This window comes from Cornus florida, unplaced genomic scaffold, assembly GCF_030987335.1.
Source record: "Cornus florida cultivar Cherokee Brave unplaced genomic scaffold, ASM3098733v1 CherokeeBrave_3.0.0_Hap2_Chr06, whole genome shotgun sequence".
NCBI lineage: Eukaryota > Viridiplantae > Streptophyta > Magnoliopsida > Cornales > Cornaceae > Cornus > Cornus florida.
In genome coordinates this window covers 62,176,373-62,198,826 of record NW_026775576.1, presented here as the reverse complement: position 1 = coordinate 62,198,826, position 22,454 = coordinate 62,176,373, and the positions used below count along the sequence as shown (strand labels likewise).

The following is a 22,454-nucleotide window of genomic DNA, read 5'->3' as shown; positions in this document are numbered from 1 at the left end:
TATATTATAATTTTTAAAAAAATTAAAATTATTATAAAATATTTCTGAAACTATTGTCAAATTAGTTCCTAACACCCCGTGAAATTAGATTGAAAGTCATGACATGAAATCATGCTAATTTAAAAAATAAAAAAAATGGGCATTTTATGTTAGTTTTTGCTTCGTGGCTTGTTTTTCTTTTTGGGCTTTAATAAAAGCATTTTATGTTATAAAGAAGAAAAAAAAAAAAATGAACAATGTACAAAAGGTGGGCCGAGCCCATAAAAAAGAAAAAGAAAAAAGACACGAAGCAAAAGCAACGGGCAAAAGCAAACAGCCTAAGGGCAACAAGAGGCCCAAAGGTAAGAGGCCCAAACTCAATTACAGTATCTAACCGTTGCAACTGTTAGAAATGAGACAATGGGTTTACCAAGGAGAGGTCCGTCTGAGGAAAGAATTGGTGAGATACCGTCCAAAACAATGCTGCGCGCCAAATGAGAGTTTCAATATGAGCAAGACAGAAGCTTCTCTCTGATGCAATCAGCCATTCGCTTCAGAATCGAGGAAGCTGTAGTGGCAGAATCCCTGAACACTGGCATTTCTTTTGAGCCAAAAATCTAAAACAATGGCCGAGACTGCAAGTTTGCACACCAAGTGTTTGATACTTTCGCGCCCTTTCCAGCGGCATAAAGACCCGAGAATAAGATCATTCCAGCTAGATGCAAGGATGTGGAACCTGACATTTAGTTTGAACAAAACTCTAAATGGGTGAAACAAGAGGGAAGACAAAGAAGAGATGATTGATGGATTCTTCAGTCAGATTGCAAAGGCGGCAGATATTCGATATATGACGATGAGTAACACTCTTCTGGTCATTGGTGGGTAGCCTGTTGAGAATAGCCATCCACTGAACGAAGGAGTGCCTGGGGATATTGAATGTAGACCAAACCAAATGGCTCCATGGGACAGGGGAGGAGGCAGGAGAGACGACAGCAAGGGTACACGCTTAAGAGAGAAAGATCTTGTAGGAGATGGTAAACTATGTTACATGGACTCGGGTATGTGTATCGGGCACTGGTAAGTATCCGATATGTCAAATCTCTAAACAGAATGATACACTGACACTGCTAAATATTAATTTTATTTAATTGGTTTAATTTATTTTCCTGAGTAAAGTAATGTTTTTTTATATTTAATTTAGTGTTCAATATAGGATTTTAACTCATTTTAAAGTAATAATATAATATAACTTAACGATTGAATATGCTTTTTAAGTACATGTCCAACCAAAAGTGTCGAACGTATATATCCCTTACTCATGCCCGAGCAACATGTATCAGACACGGTTACTTCACTACTTTTGAAGAGTCCATGTAACATAGATGGTAACCAAATAAACTTGTCAGGAGAGAGTCACTTGGGAGCCAGTGATCATACCAAAAGCGGGTGGAAGAAACATTTCCAATCCTGGAGCTAACAAGGGACTTGGTGGCATGTCTAAGACTCTAAGCTGAAGTAATTTTTGATCTCCGACACCAGGAGCGTGATTGAGGGATGTTCAGTTCCTAGAAGAAGCGCCTACCTCTAATCAGGTAATGCTTAACCCAGTTAACCCGTATACTTTGACTGCTGCCATTGATAATATTCCAAATATGCTTCATGATAGCTGCATTGTTGAGGGAGCTTAGGTTAGGGAGGCCTAATCCTCCAATTGTAATCATTCTCCTTTACTTTTTCATTAGATATACTTGTTACTTTATTCCCTACATCTAAATTCAAATTACATGAAACTAAGAGATGGGTTCAAATTAGTGATGACATAAATCATGTTGTGGTGTTTTGATGATGGTGGTGGATACGAAATTGAGGTTTTAAACGTCAATTAAAGAAATAGAAATAGGTTTTGCACCGAATAAATAATTTCAAAGGAATGAATTTATGTTCAATTGTATTATTCAGCTCTTTGTATCTCTATGTAAATCTCCTTGTGGATCCTCAATTTTCTTTATCATTCCTATTTTGGAGTGTTAAACATCAGTGCTTAAAGTTGCGCATTGGAACTATTTTTTAATTTTTTTAAAATTTATTTTCTCATCTTTTGTAATGCTATGTTCCGTTGCCATCGAATTGGAGAAAAATTAATTTAAATCCAATTCGGCACCAATTCCATGCAACCAATCTTAGCAATGATAATTAGAAAAATAATGTTGACACTTCAAAAAAGAGAAAAACACTCAATTTCTTAAGATATATATATGGATTGAAGTTTGATGTTTCAATGTCCTTCTTTTTGTGAAACGGTTACCAAGTTATTCACTGTACGTATATGACTATATTCTAAATTTTACTACTCGGTAAATTATAATCAAGCTTATTACTGTAGCAAAGAGTAAAAATTCTAAGATAGAAACATGAATATATTTGGTTCAGGAGGAGTATTTGTTGAGGCAAGAATTCCAGCAAAAAAAAATGCACTTTTTTTTTGGGGTGTGTGGAGTAACAATATCATCTCCTATAGTATAATATAAGTAATGGATTACCATGTTTCACACTTTGCAAGCTGTTCAGGCTATTATAACATTGTTTAGAATAGTCCTTTAACATGGAACAGTAAGAAGCAGAAAACTAGTTACTTTTAGGCCATCGAGCTGAATATAGTGGCTCATAAGATTTGTAAATTACATTTGCTAAAGTTTTATTTTTTTTCCAAGTTGAAGCCTAATATCATATAAAACATTTGATAATATTTTGTGACAATCCCTATACACACACCACTTTGAGGGGGAAGTACAAGGAAGGTGTTCGAATTTGAACTGCGCAGATAAATTCCATATTATGTACACATGTAGATTCCATCTGATATTAGGATAATGGAATCATTATATGATTAAGTCAATAATTTTATATCCCACTATGGACTATGGAGTACATAGTCCATCTGAAGACAATGAAATCAATCTTCTACATTCCAATTTATTCTATTACATTTTGAAGATTTGATGAAACTTGATTAGAACAATGTTCTGGAATGGTCAAATTTTTATTAAAGACTGATTAATTAATATTAATGGTTCTGGTCCATTACATAAGAAAATTACATGCTGGGATAATATGACATGGGTGCATAACCTTCATTGGATTGATACATGCGTTTCTGATTTATGTGTTGCATTTTAGTAGCATTTTATCTTTGTTTTTTCTGAGAAAATATACGAGGTTAGTTTTCTCGGCATGATAATGTTGGATGACATTTTCAGATACTCAGAAGAGTTTGCAGCATGAGGCTGAATAACAAACCGTGACACAAGAAGTTAAAAATATAATAATCTTAATAAGTTAATATTAATTGCATGAAAAGCTATGACCTGATCACGTTAAATGCCTTCAAAACTATGACTTTTACTCTTTGATTGTTCTGCTAAGTAGGTTGGTACTTTGGAATTCCAATTCTCACTGCAATGACTCTTCAGGACGCTCTTGATTTAGTTTGAAGCTTCAAAAGCCAGAAGAGCCTCATTCCACGCTAATTCTTCAGGAAGATCCTTTATAGAACCTGCGTACAAGTATTAGGCACTCAAAAAACACATTTGTATATGATAGTCTGGTCAAAATTTGGAAAAGATACAACTTTATGAAAAAAACACACAAATTCAGACACTAGTACTGTGGTTAAATGGTTTGTCATGACCACTACTGACTACTGAGGCTATCATCATTCTATAATGAGTTTGATCATACCTCATTAAGGCAGAAGAAAATAAAACAAAATAAAAGAATGACAAGCAAATGCCACAAGTTCGATGTCATAATTCAGAGTTTTAGCCTAAGCAGAGAGAACACCATATGCCACGGGTTCCAAGGATGGCCCATTGGTATGTATTGCTCCATCATTTCCTCTGACCATTTTTGCCACTACCTGAAATAGACTTCTGGGATGTGTTCCACTATCTAGTGATCTTCACCATGTCCATGTGGAAGTAGCCTTGAGGCAAGTTGTTCAGACATGCCATAAAATTGGAGCAACTTGAGGTTGGATAGGTAGTGGATGCCTGATGGCAGGATCTCTAACCTTTTGCATCGATCAAAGGATAAGTTCTGAAAAGAAGGCATTGTGCCTTTATCCAGTGAAACTGATGCCAATTTTTTCAAATTTCCAAGCCACAAAATTTTGAGCTTCTGAAAGCCTCCGGCCTTAAAACTCAATTCTTCCCCATAATAAGCGTGATCTAGTTCAAGTTCTACGAGGTTGGGCAAATCATTGAGGGCATCTAATGGATCCGTTTGTAATTTGCTCCAGCCTAATCGTAATCTTGCTAAGTTATGGAGTGAACAAAACCAATCAGGTATTGTCCCTAAACGCCCTTCGATGTACAAGTGTTGTAATGGTGGAGGTGAAAAAATAGAATCTATATCAATGAACTCTATTTCACTTACTGATGTTACATCTAATGACCGGAGGTTCTTCATCTTCTCAATGGACTAGCATATAAATTTGCCATCTTCTTTTCTTAGACCTTTGATGCCCAACCTCCTCAGTTGAGTTAAACTTGCCAGCTCCCTTGGTATGCTTCCACCTTGATCAGCCCTTATACGAGATAACTTTTGTAATGATGTCAATGAACCTATTCCAAGTGGTGCATCAAATCCTTGTTTGGCACCAAAAGGCACGAATGATGTGATCTCTAAATAACGGTAGACCAACAGATGGTGCAGCTGCTTAAGCTTTAGGATTTGACCCGGCAACTTGCAGACATTGGTGTATTTGAGATCCAATGTCTCCAAATTCTGAAGCTTATCAATGGACCTTGGAAGCTTATCCACCATGGTACTCCTCAAGCTTAGATACCTCAAATGGAAAAGATTGACAACCTCATTTGGGAATTGGTCTATTGGGGCACCTCTAAGATCTAACACCTTGAGTAGCTTAGCGGAACCAAGGAATGAACGTATAGATGAGTTGGACAATGAACCCCTAAATGTGAATAGAGATCGAAGATGGGGAGAGCTCTTTTTCGGCAATGTATTGTTACATGCGTTGTGGAGGGATAGGCGTCGAACCTTTTCATGTAGAACTGTTTTGTTTTCACCGATTATGTTGACAAAATTTAAGTCCCTTGATTTTGAAAGAATGTTCTCACCCAAAAGATCATGCACACGACACTTTCTGACCCTTCCACCTGTTGTTGTTTCTGCAATCTGGACGACGCCTCTATTAGTGAGCTCGTTGAGGTAGGACTCTACAACCTCTTCAAGTGTCCTGCCTTGTTTTCCTTCCACAAATCCTTCCGCAATCCATAGCCGAATCAGCCTCATAGGTTCAATAAGATCATCCTCAGGAAATATGCTCAGATACAAAAAACAACATTTTAGATAGTAGGGTAAATCATAGTAACTAAGGGAGAGTATTTTCGTCACATTCTTGAGACTCTCATTGCTTTCTAATTCAGCACCAAGGCTGCGACTAATAAGTTCCCATTCAATAGTCTTAGACTTGTCTTTTGATGATAGAACCCCACCAATGGCCACAATAGCAAGCGGTAATCCTTCACATCTTTTCAATATCTATTGAGAGATATCTTTCAAATGAGAAGAGCAAAAGTTATCCCGAAAGACTTTCTTGCAGAAAAGGGTCCAAGACTCTTCTGGAGACAATGGTTGAAGGTAATAGATGCTTGAATTGACAGATAAAGCTGCAGCTATATTAGCAAAGCGCGTGGTGATTATTATTCTGCTACCACAATTGCTATTAGGCATTGAACGTTTTACTGCCTCCCATACATCTATATTCCATATATCATCCAAAACAATCACATACCTTTGGTGCTGCAGAAAGTCCTTGACCATCTCTTTTAGACTTTGGCTGCTCATTGTATCTACTCCTTGAGGTATTGGCTACTTCATTTTGCCATACAGTTGTTCAATCATGTCTCTTATGAGATCCTCAATCTTAAATGATTGCGAAACATTGATCCAAGCATGGTTGGGGAAATGTTTTTTCACCTCATGATCATCATAGACTTTTTTAACTAGGGTGGTCTTCCCCAAACCCCCCATTCCAACCACTGAGACTACCACAAGCTCTCCTTCGCCCTCCACTAACCGTTCAATCAGCTCCCTTTTGCGCTTGTTTATGCCCACAAGTTCAGCTTCCTCAATCAGAAGAGCGTCCGCTCTAAGATCTTGCCATGTGTTGCTTGCAACACTTGAACTCGAGCCTCTCTCATGTGCATAATACCTGTAGTGATATCTCTTATGCCCCTCAGAGATTTCGCAGACTCTAGATTTTATACCTTGGATCTCAATTGCAAGCTGATGATCGGCTTTTAAGTTCGTTATAGAGGTACCAATCTTATGCACGAAACTTGAGAATCCATGGCCTTGACGTGGTGCCAAGTTGAGCATGAATTTATCAAGAATGTGTTCAGTGTGGTCTGCAACATCTCTCACTTGCTTAACCCATACATTCAATTCAGGATCATTCTCCTCCATTGAATCTGCAATCCTCAAGAAGGCCTGCATGCGCTCTAGTTCATCTTTGACAGACTCGACTTCTTTGCGAACATTCTTCAACAGCTTCACCTCTCAATTAAGCAAAAGAGTAAGCTTTTCAAGGAGAAAGACCACTGCAATTTCTGCCATCTCTATCGCTTCCTTTTAATATTCAATTTTCTGTTTTTGTTGTAAATTTAAAGCAGTGAATACCATGAGAGAAGGCAATGAATCTTGAGAAATCACTGAAAAAATGACTTAGAACCATCATACAGCAAAGAAAAGTCAAGTATTCCACCTTATAAAAGAAAAAAGAAAAAGGCCAATGATTCCAGAAATCTGCTAGTTTGATTATTTCAACCAATGACTTAGAACCATCATACAAAAAAGAAAAGTCAAGTATTCCACCTTATATAAAAAAGAAGAAAAAGGTGAATGAAATCTGCTAGTTTGATTATTTCAACCATTTGCTGCAGCATTTGATAAAGGCCCGGCTTCACCTTTAGGCGACTTAGACGGTTGTCTAAGGTCTCAGCTAATAGGAAGACTTCAATTTATTTATTTTTTTCTTTATATTATAAGCTTTCTAAAATTTTTATTTTCTTCTTATTATCAAACTTTAGCCAATAGAAAGGCCCCATAATTTTTATTTCCTTATATTATAACTTTCAATTTTTATTTATTTGTTTATATTATGACAAATCAGATTTATACAAAAATATATATATATATATATATATATATATATATACAACAGTTGGAGATGCTCGGAGTATTGTCCATATAAGAAAATAAATAAAGAAATTTGGGGCCTTTCCATTCTGTAGCGTTGTGTATTTTTTTTTTATTGTGTAAATCTGATATGTATACAAAAATTTTGGATTATTTATTTTTGGTTCTAACAGTTGTTTTATATTTTTTTGTGTAAAAATATATTCTCAATAACAACCAATCATTGTGATGCCTGGACCCATATAATTTTTACAAATCTACTTAATATAGGGTTGATTTGTTAATGGAATGAGAAAGAGGGAGGAGAAAGAAAAATACACAATAATTTTACACATTGGTGACATGCCAGTGTATATTAACAGACTGCTGGAAATAAATAAAAAAAATTATACATCATATGTGGCCGTATATATTTTACATAAAAGAGTATTTTAACAGACGACTGGAAATGCGCTTATCTTTTAATTTTTTTTTCATAACCGTGTCATCTTCTTTTTCGTTTTCACAACAACTTTAATGGTACTCAAATATAAGAATTTGATTTGTACAAAATTTAGAACAAAAATTGCAATGTTTTACAATTTTTCAATGTTTTGCAATTTTTCTTTTTGTTTTTGTTTCTGGGAGTCACATATATCATTAATTTTGATCATTATTGCAATCAACAAATACCTATCAAAGTAATATCAATAGTAAGAGATTGATATTAATTATCAAAGACACATTCTTTTATATATAACGAGAGATACACAATCTAATTATACATAGGAGATGCAATCTTAAGTATCTCAACAACTCTTAGAGAGATACAACACATATACAATTTGATATATATATGGTGATTAAAAATTTAATTCCAAACAAAGATACTATATTAAGATAAAACCTAAAAAATGAATTAAACTTTCCAAATAATTAGTTACCTTATATTTTGAAATGGGTCCCATTATATTTGACACATAAATAACTCATAGTAGGTTTTTATTTGTCAGGTAAATAGTATGACTCATATATATATATATATATAATTGTTGATTACCCTGCTTTTTTTTTTTTTAATAGTTTATTATAATAATAATAAATCATTTTTTATAATTACTCACAAAATAAAACAATTATTTTATTTTGTGTACTTCCTCTCTTTTTCTTTCCAACTCTTTCCCCCCTACCATTTTCTTTCCTTTTTTAGGTTTTAACCAAAATGCATTGTTAACGTGCCTAATTTAATTTTGATGGGTCTATCATGGGTGGTCTAAACAAACATCTTTCTCAATTTAAAAGTGAAAATAAACAGTCAAATGAATTATTTGACTGTTCAACATAGGGAAATCAACTATCAAACAATAAATTTTTTAATACTTATGTCAACTTTGAAATGTCAAAAAATATTTTCATAGAGGTCTATAGAAATTTTGTCACCAAATGACAATAAAAATATATTTATCAACACTTCCACCCACTCAAATATTCTCATGTTTTCTTCACTGCTCAAACTACTCTATTTGTCCATTCCTGGTGGATCAGTTGTGCTAATAATAAACTAAAAAGAAAGCCAAATTAAATTAGAAATAGGAATTAAACAATTTTGATCACCATGAAAGCCTCAATGATAATATAAATAAATATCTATATATATCAAATCAGCGATTCAATATAATTTGAGGCCTTAGGCGAAAAATATAAAAGTGACCTTTTAATATCTAATAAAAAGTCAATTCAATTAATCTTTTTTGTCATATAATTGATCTTAGAGTTATACAATTTATACTTAAATTTAATGAAAAATAAGAAAGAAAAAAAATAAAAAGAAGAATATGGGAAGTTTTACAAATACCGGAGAAAAAAAAATGTGAACGAGGAGAAAGGGGAAAAAAAAAAAAGAAAAAAAAAAAAAGTGAGATAAAGATAGAAATTTTTTGGGCCCACTATTAAATCTCTTTTGGTCACCGTCTGGTGTGAATCAATAAAAAATGGACATATATTTATTTGGTAATTAAAGATGCATATCTATTTTTTATTGATCCACATTAGCAGTGAGGACGATATACATATTAGTGACATAACAGTGTATCTTAACAAATCGCTGGAGATAAAAAAAAAAAAAAATTTACACAGCATTAATAACAATGTATATTTTACACAAAATAATATTTTAATAGACTGTTGGAGATACTCTGAGAAAAGAAAAATGAACGTATTTTATGGAAATAAAGAAGAATAGTAACGATATCACTTTAAATTAATATTAATTAGAAGAGCAAATAAAAGAAAATATGGTTAATTTCTCATCCTCATTTGAATAACTTATGAGAAAAAAAAATAATAATAAATAACAACCCTGACATTTGTAACCTGTAATTGTAAAAAAAAAAAAAAAAAAAAAATTCAAAAAATCAAAACAAATCGCGAGGTTAATTTTCCACCTTCTTTCTCAAAGGAGATGACGAAAAATTTGGATCTGTCCTCTGAAAGGGAGGTCCAAGTATTAGATAAAAAAAAAAAAATTTATTTCGGTGACTGTTTTTTAAAAAAAAAACAGGAAAAAAAAATCAATTTTTGATAATTTTTATATTGAACCAAACGTGCCTTTAGATTTCTCCCCTCCTCCTCGTCTTTTCCTTTCTAGTTTACTCCTTTCATTTCCTTTCAACTTCGAAACCATCACGCCGTAAAAGTGCACGATATGGGCCAACAAAACGCCTACCGCTAAAACCCCCAACTCTCTCTCTCTCTCTCCCCTTCCGTATGGTATTTGGCTTCTGCTTCTTCTTCTTCACTTCAAGAAAAAAACCCTATATCTGCATCCGCAGAGTGTGATTCTGCGAGTCTACAGTTCTAACAGGTTTCTACAACCACATAGATTGTTCCATTTCTGTTGCCCATCTTGTTTTCACGTGATTTTATCAGCACCTGCCCAGAAACACAGAAAAACGGCTGATCATAGTGTGTAAGTGTTAACTTTATTTACATCAAAATGCTGAGAATTTATTCGATTGATGTTATACAGTTTTCTATTTGGTTCTTAATTTACTAGGTATTGGCTGTGTGACCAAATAGTTGTCTGATTCAACTGCGGATTGCAAAGGCAGTTTTGACCCCTGCTACTAGCCAGGATTTTACTCTGTTGCCAAATTCTGTAGGGACTATTAGGATATTCGCCATATATATATATATATATATATATAAAGGTAGAAATAGAGATGGGTTTGAGATTTTAGACCATCCTTCTCTCATTTAATGAAAATTATTATATGACTTTGTATAAATAACTTGTATGTACATCTCGTGTACTGGGGTTTTTTGCCTCATGCTCCTCCATTTGGATTAAAGGATTTTGAATGAATGGATATGAGTTTAATTACTCAAGGAAGAGTTTAGATTTAGTAATTTAAATTTATGTTTTAATAGAGCGAATTGGTTTATTTGAGAGGATTATATGTTTAGAATTTAGATGACAAGGTACAAGGAGTTATTTGAAATTTATGTTGTCAAATATTACATTGTCACCAGAATTGTAATAAAATATATATATCTCATACTGGTTAGGTTAACAGGACTTATATTGGCAAATTTCGTTACAAAAGCTTGAACCTGTAATTTTGTTACATTTCTAGGTAGTTTCTTTTAAAAGTTGTTATAGTTAGTTAACTACTTCTTGTCCAAAGGTATATTAGGAAATTAAGACTATAATTAAGGACAAAAGATAAACTCAATACTTAGATATGCACTTGCCACTAGGGTTTATGCATTCATTTAATCACAGTTTCATATTTTAAGGTTTTGATTTATAAATCCTTTTTGAAGTGCATTACATATATTTGGAATTTTTCTAAATTAAAATCCTAATGAAAGAAGGACATCGCACTATCAATCGATCAAAAGATCCATTGAAGGCTACAGGTCATGTGTCGATCAATAGACACTTAGCTCTATCGATGGAACTATACAAAATTTAATTTTCAAATAAAATTGAGTCTCTTTTTAACCAGCTTCTATAGGATTTTGAGTTCTATACAAGGATCATACAAGTTTAGAAAACATACGCAACATAAACAATTAATCTCTGAGCATATACATTGCATTTTTTATTTCCTTCTAGCAATTCCTTTCTAGATTTTTCTTTCTTTCTTATTCACCATTGTATCTAGTATGGTGAGTACGCTACTGAGGTGTTGGTCACCAATTTTGTTGTGATAATGGTGATTTAAACACCGAAGTAACAACACAAACCTTGAACAATTAACCATGGACATCAATTTGCTTGTGGAGAAGCAAGATTACACGAAGAGCGGATATTTTTTGACAGAGTAGCAGCTTGGAGATTTGGGTGGAGAGTTTGACATAAGTCTGTCAAGAGGTAAATAGAGGTTTTCTAGGATTTGGGAAACTGGTCGACCTAATTGTAAGTTTGTAATATCTCATTCTCATGGTAGATTTTATCTATCTGGTCTAAATTCCATGATTTTTTTTTTTTTCCCTTGGGGTTTCATGTAAAAATCCATGTTTTCATTGTGTGGTTGCCTATCGTACTTCACATGTTTTTATATACTTTCAAACATGATGAATGGATTGATTACAAGCTTGTTACTTGGTTAATTTTTGAATTGTCATTATTATAGTTAAAAATCAAAATTAATTGTTTTTAATTAATTAAAGCCATTGTAACCTATTCATCCTTATGGGTCTAGATCACGGCTTTGCACTACTCTTTATTTGAGTCTAGGTCAATGGTTCTAGATTTCACACATTTTTTTTAATTGGGCATTACAATCTAGCTTCAATTATTTGAACTCAATTCTCTTGATTTTAAATTTATTCATCTATCCTAATGAAGCATTAGTTTTTCCTTTTTCTGGTCTACATGTTTAAACCAATTGATCTTTGCATTCCCTTGCCTGTAGGAGTGGAGGCATGGTGTTTTGAAATACCTCTATAAATGAGGCCTTTACAGTTAGTTGTCCCAATGTAGGTAATCCTCGACCCTGTTCTGCAAAAGAAGGTAATAGAAGAACCATGTAGGCAGTATTATACTTGATCCTCCAGCCAGTTGAATATAAGTAGCATAATTACAGCTTGAGGCCCAATTATCTAGCTTGAAAGAATTGAACGAATAGTAAGTGACAAAGTTGCAGTCCAGGGTGACATTTCAGATGTCATCAAATGGTTTAGTCACAATTCTCGAGGCCATAGAAACTTGTGAGACACTTGAATGAAGCTTTTTGTGCCATAGGACTGATATTGCGTCCTCATGGAATCAAAAGATCTGAAATATGGAAGCAAACATTCCATCTAAAAGGTATCCATCACCTTAGAGGAGCTAGAGCATTGCCCTTGAACACAATTTTATTTGGAAGGGAATTTTTGCTTTTCATTTTGTCTTGTTTTCTTTTTTCTTTTAGCTACTTTATTCCTCGATTTGACTATTTTCCCGCCTTTATATTTATATATTGAAATGGAATCCAATTGGAAAAAGAAAGTCATGCCTCCAGGGTTGTAATTCAATGGGGAAAATATATATAGTTCATATTTGCACTTATGGAACTGATGACAGAGCATCTGTATTTGTCAAACTGATGAAAGAGCATTTGTATAAATCAAAATCATGATGGTTTTTTTATTTATCAAACTGAATATTGTTTTGTTCCTAACTTCTCTTTTTCCTTGGAATCTTTCTATTAATGCTATATATATATATTTTTAACTGAGATTGATGTCAAATTATTACATGTTTACATCTCTGCAGATGTAGGTTTACGAATTCTCTGGAAGACAGCATTGATACCTGGATTTCGAAGTTTGTTTAAATTACACAGGCGAGCAATTAGATGGAGGACTGGGGTAATGCTTCATGGTTTTTGTTTTGGAGAATGGCTGCTATTGCAATGTAGTATAATTATGCCTAGTTAATTTCATGGTATAATTGCCACTTATCACTATCTAAATCAATAAGGAATTATTGGATAAGGAAACTTCATGTTTTGATTTATGAGACAATGCCATTCAATTGTGGTTGAAATGGTTCATATTTTATATGTACTTTTAACTTCAGGGCAGTGCGCAGAATTAGGAATTTGGATGCTTTTATCTTCTTCTTTTTTTTCTTTTTTTTTTTTTTTTGATAAGTAAATTTTAATCAATTTGGATGTTTTTATCTTGTTGCTAGATGTTATAAAATATGAGATGAGAATTCCGATGCTTGACATAACCACGTGACATATAGCAAAAACCTAGGGTTGGAAAATAGTGTTGATGTCCATTTATTTAAACAAAATCCATCTTGTTTTATAGTTTGAAATGTAAATATTGAAAAGAAATGCTTTATGTTGGCACTTATGCATGGTCTGTAAGGCTGGTGCTGCTTTCGGAGGCGTTGTCATTGTTCTTATTGGTTGATTGAGTAGACAGTCTACTTTTAGCCAAAACTGAATTCAGCAGCACTAAGCTGCTATTTGTGTCATAGATATAATTGTATTGAAAAATGTTTTATTCACAATAACTTTTGTTGGAACCGCTAGTTGTTAACATGCCTTCAATTATATTAATTTTGAAGTTACTATGTTGTTGTCATGCCAATTTATTTTCATCATGTAGTTTTTTGTAATTATGATATTGTGATGTTGTGGCCCGAATTTGGTGCTGGGGCGCAATGCGACCCGACAACCCGTTGGATGGAATGTTTTTGACGCATTTTGCTCATGGATTGTGGACCCTAATTAGTACAATCTTGTAGCCCTAAGCCCGATATATAAGGGTGTTTAGGTTTTGGAGTGGGTTGTGAGAGAGACACTGAAATTCGTGCAGAATTGAGAGTGAGGGACTGAAACTTGTAATCTCCGATTTTACACATACTGAAGACTTTCACTGGATCTCCACGGTGGACGTGGGCTTTGCCAAATCACGTATAAATCTTTGTGTTCTTTGTGTGGTGTGTTTATTATTCTGTTGTGTTATCGTAATTGTTGCTTGGTTCAGTGCGTTTGTCGTAACAGGTATGAATATTTTGTTAGAAAAACTATGTTGACCATAACATAGTTTATTTTTATCATTTCGTTATTTTATTACTCATGGTTAACACTTTTATAAGATACATTGAATTGGTAACGCTTAATATCCTATTTGGGCATGGGAATGTCTGTCTTATTATCAAATAAATAAATAAATAAATAATAAAATAAAATAATTTGAACAATGTAATAATCTGTTAATCATAGAGCATTATGTCAAAAACACGTGTTCTGTTGAAGGCCTGATGTATGGAAAGAACCTGATTATTTTGTCGAAGATATGGAATTAGTAGTGGACTATTAAAGCAGGACTCTTGTAGCAGAGCCCTAACAACTGCAGCAAGGCATTTTTTTTTTTTTTGTGTGTGTGTGTGTGAATATGTAATAAGACTTGTTTTAGACTTTAATTTATTATTTAACTTTATAGATTGTTTTGGCCCCTGTTATTAGCTTACTTTAATTAACACATGCAATATTCTCTGAGTTAAGAGTAGTTCCTAATTCGATAAAATTTGTACTATTATAAATTTTTAGTATGTGTTTTATCTTTTCCCTTTGTTTGGGTATGGTATAGGTAGGATGATGTTGAGAAAAAAAATTTCTGGTAGGAAATGGGAATCCTCGGGTTCTGAATAGTTTTTATAAATTCTCAAGTCAATAGCAGGTTGGTTTCATTTTTTCAGAAGAAGAATATAAGCTGCTTCTGCGATCCCGATACATAAATTAACTTGTATGGAACTGACCATAGGTGGAAACACTTGTTAAAATCTATAAGTAAAAAGCATTGTAGTTCATATACATGTTACATTAGAATGTAGTGGAGAGTTGTTGCTGTTATAGTCTCCTATGTAGATTCCTGGATGGATGAAGAGAACCTGATAGTGATATATTTGGAACAAAATTGGGAAAAATGAATTGATGGTAGTGATTATATTGGATTGATGCCTTTTTGTTTTGCAGCTGTTCTGTTTTAAATGTTTTTAGTCAGAATGAACCTCCCTTGGTGTTTGCAAGTATTGGGTTCTACACTTTCTAAAATATGGCTCATATCCCTTGATTGATAGAACCATTTGTAAGTTTGTCAGTGAGTTGGAAGGACATCCTCCCCTGAATTAGGCATTAGTTACATTATATTACAAATAAATTTATAATCTAGGGTGTTCAGTATGTGAACATTTGCAATGAAGGTGAGGCTCAAACTTAAGGCTACATATATGGTGTTTTTATGGAAACTCAGTAGATAAATGCAGTATTTACTCTTCGTTCTCCGGAATTCTTCTATCCTTTAAAAAAATATATATATATTTTTCACATTTTTTTGGGTGAATATGCTTGTTCATGATTATGAAATTTGATATGCATTTATTTTAGAGGATGAGCCAGCTCCAGTTCTTCTCAAAAAGGAGCAGCTAAAGAGTCAATGGGAAGATGAGGATGTGGATGAAAATGACGTGAAGGAATCTTGGGAAGATGACGATGATTCTGCACCGGTAATGTTGATAATGCATTTTGTTTTATTGAGTTAGATGGATAGATGATCAAAGCGATATGTGAAAACTGTAGTCTTGAGTTTAAACAACTGAAGTTTTTTTTCAGCCATTCCAAATGAGTCAGCGTGCTCAATAAGTTCATGTATGCTACTTTATATGATGTTGAAATTTATTCCTTGAAGTGTGCATTTAACACTCCAATACAATAATATACCCTTGTGTAAGTTAAAAGAAGCTGGAGGCTAACCGTGTGAGTCTAACCTAATGTTGATTGAACTTGAGGAATTTAATTAACAAAAACTTGAGATTGTGTAGTCTATTTTATCTTGTAGATTATGCTGCTTCCTTTTCCTTGCTTGCTTCTGGTTCTATTTACTATTCTACTCATTATTTATCCTTTAATTAGCCCTGCTTATTTGAAATTTTTGTTAAAATATATTCTTTCATAAGTAGTTGTTGCCTGGAAAATTTCAGCTGGCTTTTTATCCGGATGTCATTATATTTTCCTTTCACCTTCATAAAACATTGAACTCGACCTGTTGTCCCGTCCTAATCTTTGTGCTCCATTAGGTGATTTTTGTCATATTATATTATTTCCATTTGTATCAACAGCTAAAAAAATATTTTTGGAAGGTGCAAGAAGATATGGTGTCATTGGCATTCAGACATATGATGTGCATGTGGTACTAGTCTATTGATTTCACATCTTTTTGTTGAATAAGCCATGTTCAGCAATGTTTTGGTGAGGAAATATATCAGGAATCTCACCCCTTTTGGTGTGTTTATGAAAGTTTTACATACAAGAAGTGAAGTAATTTAAAATGTTGCAAGGATTGTTCGACTTAACATATCAACTTGTTAGACATTCTATATAATGAGTATGCTATTGTGCAACCATGGTGTTGAAGCATCCTTGTAATTCACAGCTGAGAAGCATGTAACATGCTGCGTTGATGCTGTGGTTCTCTTTGCTGCTGTTGATGCATTATTTGTTGCTTTTCATGTGATGTGATCAGGCACCTGCAGCTGAACCTCCTGCTCAAAAGGCCCCCAAGAAGTCTGATGCAAAAGTTAGTGAAAAGAAGGGGAAAGCAGTTGAAATAGCAAAGGAGGTGGCCCTAGATCCTGTAGCGGAAAAACTTCGTCAACAAAGGTGAAAGTTCAGTATTTTCATTTTGTTTAGTTTTTGGCTAGTTCATACTTATGAGTTTGAACAGATCTATTATCACAAGAGAAATGTGCTGTCTAGTGTAGAAACCATACATCATACTATCATATGTTGGATTGACAAAATGGAACAGAAGGAAAGCGTCTCTCCTCTCTGCTATTTGGAGTCATAATAGGGACTATTTTTATGTTCTATGTTGTCCTAAATCTTTTTTCTGAAGTCCAGGAATAAAAAAAGAAAAAAAATGTAAGCAAGAATGTTTGTTCTTGCTTCCATTGGCATACATGATAGATGCACATATTTGCCTTAGTTTCAATGCTTAAATTCTGTGGTGATCTTGCCTATGTATAATTTAGTTACATTTAATATACGCTGTTCTAACTCTATGATTCTTTTAGTTGGCTGTGTTAATTTTGTGCAATAAATATAGTTGTTATCCTCTCAGCCTTCACCCCCCCATAAAAATGTTAATGTTATAAAAAAGGAGACGTGTTCGGCAAGAGTAGATAAAGACTGGACTAAAACAATATCACGTTATATAGACTTGCAAAATGCCACAAAACTTAGTCTGCATAATGTATTTTTAGATTGTAATGAACACCTTAATGATTAGTGAAACAAGTCTCATGTCTTTGTATCATCTTGTAATGAAGCCTGATATGTTCCCATGCTTTATTGGTATGGATCTAGCAACACATCAAACTCATAAAAATTCATTTATAGAATAGAAAGCAGATGCGTTTCGGATATAATTGGATAAGGTGGCTCAATTGGTGCATTTCCATTTCTAAGGTGAAATTATCCATTTCAATGAATGGCTTTCTGTCAGGGTCCTTTGAGGGTTTGTGAGGTCTGCAAAATGGGAACCCTGTATCTCCCTCTATATGTGTTATTGCGATGGCAGTTAAGCAAAACTTTCGACAAGTTAGTGGTTGGATTTGGAAGTGTCATATATTGGCAATACCAATTTTATTTATTTTTTATTTATTTTGGTTGGAGCAGACTAATTGCATTGCGCCATCCGAAATGTGTTCTCCTTTGTTGTTTAGAGATAGTATTGGCTTTCAAGATTAATCTTAGAAAGACAATTGATATTTGTGGGTGAGGGGTTAAAACTGATTAATTAGCTGTAATGTAAAGATACAGGGTGATCCAGCTTCACACCTTTTGTCGGCCTTAGGCTCTTCTTTTGAAGTGAAGAAATGGAAAGCAATGGTGGTCCTTGAGAGTATGTTGGTTGAATAAAGTTCTTAGCTAAGGGAGACAGATTAACTCTACTCAATAGTATCTTACTTAGCCTTCCCATTTCATGTCAACAACCTTCACTATCCCCTTTGTTGCTGAGAGATTGCAGAAGTTATTGATGGGCTTTCTTTGTGATTTATTAGGAAAGGAGCATAAAATACCCTTTTGGTTGATTGGAAAGAGACTTATTCATCTAGTTTGTCAGTTGTCTGGGAGTTAGGAGACTTGGTTTTTTTAACCAGGCTTTGTCATGGTAGTAGTAGTTGGGTGTTCTACTGTTGATATGGATGCTTTTGGAGGATAGTGGTCAGATCAAAATATGTCATCTTGGGATGACTCGATTACATTAAGAGGTGAGAATGCCTCATGGGGTGGGTATGTGGAGGGCTATCTGATGGATAGGAGGAATTTTTGAAATATATTTGGATTCTCAATTGGAAGGGATGGTGGATGTACTTTTGGCATGAACTTCAGCGTGAGGATGTCTCTTGAAGGTGAGATTCCCAGAGCCATTCTGGACTGTGTTCAAGAAAGATGACGATGTTGCATATTATTTGTGGTGAATGGTTAGTGGCATCTGTGAGGGATATTTAATTTGTTGGAGTGCATGATTGGCAGCTGGAGTGGTTGATGAACTCAATCTTTTGTTTAGGGAGGGTGTTTGTAGAGAAGGGGATAATTAGGTGAAAGGGGTGGCTTTCAGAAGTGGTCCATTTTGAGATCAAATCATTCGATCTATCCTCTACTTGAAGAATGTGTGGAGGGCCAAGGGCTCTCCTAAGGTGGCTTTTTTTGTTTGGGCTGTGGCACTTGCAAAATTTTCCTTTCACTATTTGGTCAGTAGAGATAAGTAGAGATAGATGCTTCCTAATTAGTGATGTGTTTGATGGAGCTAAAGAAATGGTTAATCTTTTTATTTACTGCAGAGTGGTGGGGGAGCTTTCTTTTTCCTATGCTATATCTTTGAGGTAATTTTGGTTTTCTCATGCTCATTTGCAAACATGTTGGAGTCTAGGAGTGGTACTTCGATTGGGTAGAGGAGGTGTGTTGTGGATAATGTATCCGCTATGTCTTGTGTGGAGGATTTGGAAAGATGGAACCAGCAAATGCTTTGAAGATGTGGTATCGTCATCCCCTGAGATGGAAAGGGCAAAGTTCCCATCTTGATTCTTTTTTGTATTTTATTACTTCTTTTGATAGTTGGCTAAGTTTTTTATTTATGTTTGATGAACTTTTTAACTTGGGCTGTACTTCCTTTTATTCCTTCTTGATGCAATTTATTTCTGGGAAAAGAAAAAAGGAGAGAGAATAGAAGAGGGGCTGCCTCGCCACTGTTTTGTACATGTAGTATTAGTTCAATATTCTTTGATTTCGTAAGTATTATATAGTTATTGTGAAAATTTGTTTTGGCCAGTTTGGATTGGATTAGGATTTTGGGTGGCTTTATATAATAGATCAGGTTCTTAATCAGCCAATGGATGAAGGGTGGGTAAATGTAGTAAATAAGCATCAACTGAACCACTATCAAACTCCACTGTCAAAAATAAAACCCTAACAAAATAAGAAAAATAAATAAAATATAGAATATCAAATATTTCCTAAAATCGTTCTCTATGTCTACGCCTATAATTATGTAGACTACATGGCTCATCAAGATCTCCATCACATATGCCTTCTTGATATTTAGGTTGAAAATATCCCTGGTATCCCCACCTTTTCAATTTGGAACCTGAACTCGTCATCTATACTCTCATTATTAACTTGTGCATGAAGTTTCTAATCAATTTTGTGAAAATTAGGACATTGCATCTCTACATGCTTTTTTCTTGGTTCATGTTTCATTCCAAAAGTCTGCTTCTTGATATATGTTTAACCATATGCATGCCTTTTGAATATTCCATTATGAATTTTGGACCTTATGCACAAAAGTTGCCCACAGTTTTTCTAATGAAAATTAGATCTGTAAGATGTTTCTTTTACTTTATTCATTAAATTGATACATTTGCTTTTGTGTCACCTGTATTGTTGCTGCAACGTTTTCTTCAATCACAATTTAGGAAAACATATTTCTTGATAGTGTGGTTTAATCACGACAAACTGAGATGATACCATTGAACTCATTGGGTAGTTTGATGTTGTTTGTAAACGTTTAGTAGTTGGGCCGCCTTAGGTTTTTTATGGTAGTGACGATGGATGTCAGACTGCTGTTGCTGTCTCTATCACAGGCTTGTGGAAGAAGCAGATTATAGGGCCACTGCTGAACTATTTGCTAAGACGGGTGATGAGAAGTCCCTTGACAATTTCATCCCTAAGTCCGAAAGCGACTTTCTAGAATACGCGGAGCTCATTTCTCATAAGCTTCGTCCTTATGAGGTTTGTGGATTTTTTTCTGTTAGCATTTTGTATTTTGTTTAAAGAAGAGGTGGTGCCTAATTTGACCATGAATTTATTTATCAATGCAGAAAAGTTTTCATTATATTGGATTACTCAAGGATGTGATGCGGCTGTCAATGACTACTCTAAAAGCGGCAGATGCAAAGGAGGTTGCCTCTTCTGTCACTGCTATTGCAAATGAAAAGCTAAAAGCAGAGAAGGAAGCCAATGCTGGCAAAAAGAAGACAGGTACCAATCTTGGAAATCCGATTTTGCTATTTGTTCAAAAACTTGGTAATAGACCAATGGTCTTTCTAGGCGAGTGAGATTTGAAAAGAAAAAAACAAAATGAGAAAAGAAACATTTGAAATGCATGAGTATAGAGTAAAACAAAGAGAAATGTTAGAAATAATAGAACATGCTTGAACGTCTTCTGTACAATGTTCGTGTGTTGAAAAAATGGGATCCGGGATGAGGATGGAATATTTTATTGCACATGACAATCTAATGCCTGTATTACAACATTTGCTTGTGCCAAGTGCCAGCCACACAATCTTCAGTTGTGATGCATGGCCATTTGCATAGTTATCCATTTGGGATTTTAGTTATGGGTGTTCAAATTCAATGTTGTTCATTTGATGATTTTGTTGTTTGAATCTGCCGCATGTGACCTTAAGTATCGGGTTACTTCTGCAGGTGCAAAGAAGAAACAGCTAATTGTTGATAAGCCTGACGATGATGCAGTTGCTGCTGGCTATGATGGTTATGATGACTATGATTTTATGTGAGCTTTTTGGTGAACGAGTTACCCTCGTCTCTGGATTTCTTTTGAAAGCATTAGGATCTCGGTTTACAACATTGACATTGAGACAAGGATCCGACAGCCTTTTCTGCCCGGAATTATGGAGTTCTGTGTCAATATTGCATTTTGTTGGATAGAAGGATCTTTTATGGTCAATTGCAGGTTGCATATTTTTTGCTTGCTTGTATGTTCATCGGTGCTGTCAGGCATTGGGTCATTCAATAGAAGCTATGAGTTATTCAAGTATAGAAATCACAGTACTACATTTTCCTTGTCCTCATTTGCAAATATTGGAACTATATATAGAGACATGAGGCTTCCATTTGCTTTATGAAAGTGTTTAATGGTGATTGTGGATTATCTGCCAATGCCCCTACTCTGAAGTATTGTCTTCTATTTGTTTTATTAAATTGGGAGGCAATATGATATCACTCTAAACTCCTAGCACTTCTGCACTTCAGAGTACAAAAATGCTTTGTTTCATAATCTATATTAGAATACTGCAATTTTTAATTTTTTATATCGACAAGAGATGGAAAATGTATAATTAAACTTCTAAACTAATTATTTTCTTGATAATTTACTTGTTCAAAATTTTAGTTTGTCATGTCCAAGCTCATTACCAAGCATGTTATAGCTATGTAATAAACATTAGGAAGAAAAATGCCAACATCATACTTGTATCAGTTAATAATGCAATACAAGTTGCCTGATGGTTAGAGAAAGGATGGAACAAGATCATGGAAACAAATGGTTTTCAGGATATAGTGTTTTCAAAATCACTTTGCTTTCTGAAACAACCTTGACCTAAATCCCATGTTTTCTAGAAAATCATAGGTTTTTCATGAAAAGGTTGTTTTCCAATTCACTTGCAAAAAGCACTTTCTAATTCAGCTTCTCAAAACACGAACACGGGCACACCCAATCGGGGATCTAGGCGCTCTACCAACACACCCAATCGGGGATCTAGGCGCTCTACCAACTAGGCCACCCCAAATCTGACTCGTTCAAACGCCTGGGCAATGTATAAGAATTTGCATAAATATGAATAATGGAGATGGAGCACATGCAACAAGTAGAAATAAAAAATATGAATAATGGAGAAGGAGCACATGCTACAAGTAGAAATAAGGCTACTCTCATCAAATACCCTCTTCATGCTCTAAAAAATC

General features: G+C 34.4%; 2 protein-coding genes across 2 annotated transcripts; one reads left to right on the top strand and one right to left on the bottom strand.

Annotated features, from left to right (window-relative positions):
• Nucleotides 1–4,458: 4,458 nt before the first annotated feature.
• Nucleotides 4,459–5,823, bottom strand: LOC132314194 (disease resistance protein RPM1-like). Its single transcript, XM_059813087.1, has 2 exons — nt 5,593–5,823; nt 4,459–5,541 (listed from the first exon to the last, which is right to left on the bottom strand). The coding sequence occupies exons 1-2, from the start codon at nt 5,821–5,823 to the stop codon at nt 4,459–4,461; spliced, it is 1,314 nt and encodes a 437-aa protein (XP_059669070.1).
• A 3,985-nt stretch (nt 5,824–9,808) lies between these two features.
• On the top strand, nt 9,809–21,642 carry LOC132311691 (uncharacterized). The gene is made up of 7 exons (XM_059809733.1): nt 9,809–10,147; nt 12,944–13,038; nt 15,576–15,694; nt 16,711–16,847; nt 20,333–20,480; nt 20,570–20,729; nt 21,177–21,642. The coding sequence occupies exons 2-7, from the start codon at nt 13,026–13,028 to the stop codon at nt 21,266–21,268; spliced, it is 669 nt and encodes a 222-aa protein (XP_059665716.1). The 5' UTR covers nt 9,809–10,147; nt 12,944–13,025; the 3' UTR covers nt 21,269–21,642.
• The last annotated feature ends 812 nt before the right edge of the window (nt 21,643–22,454 follow it).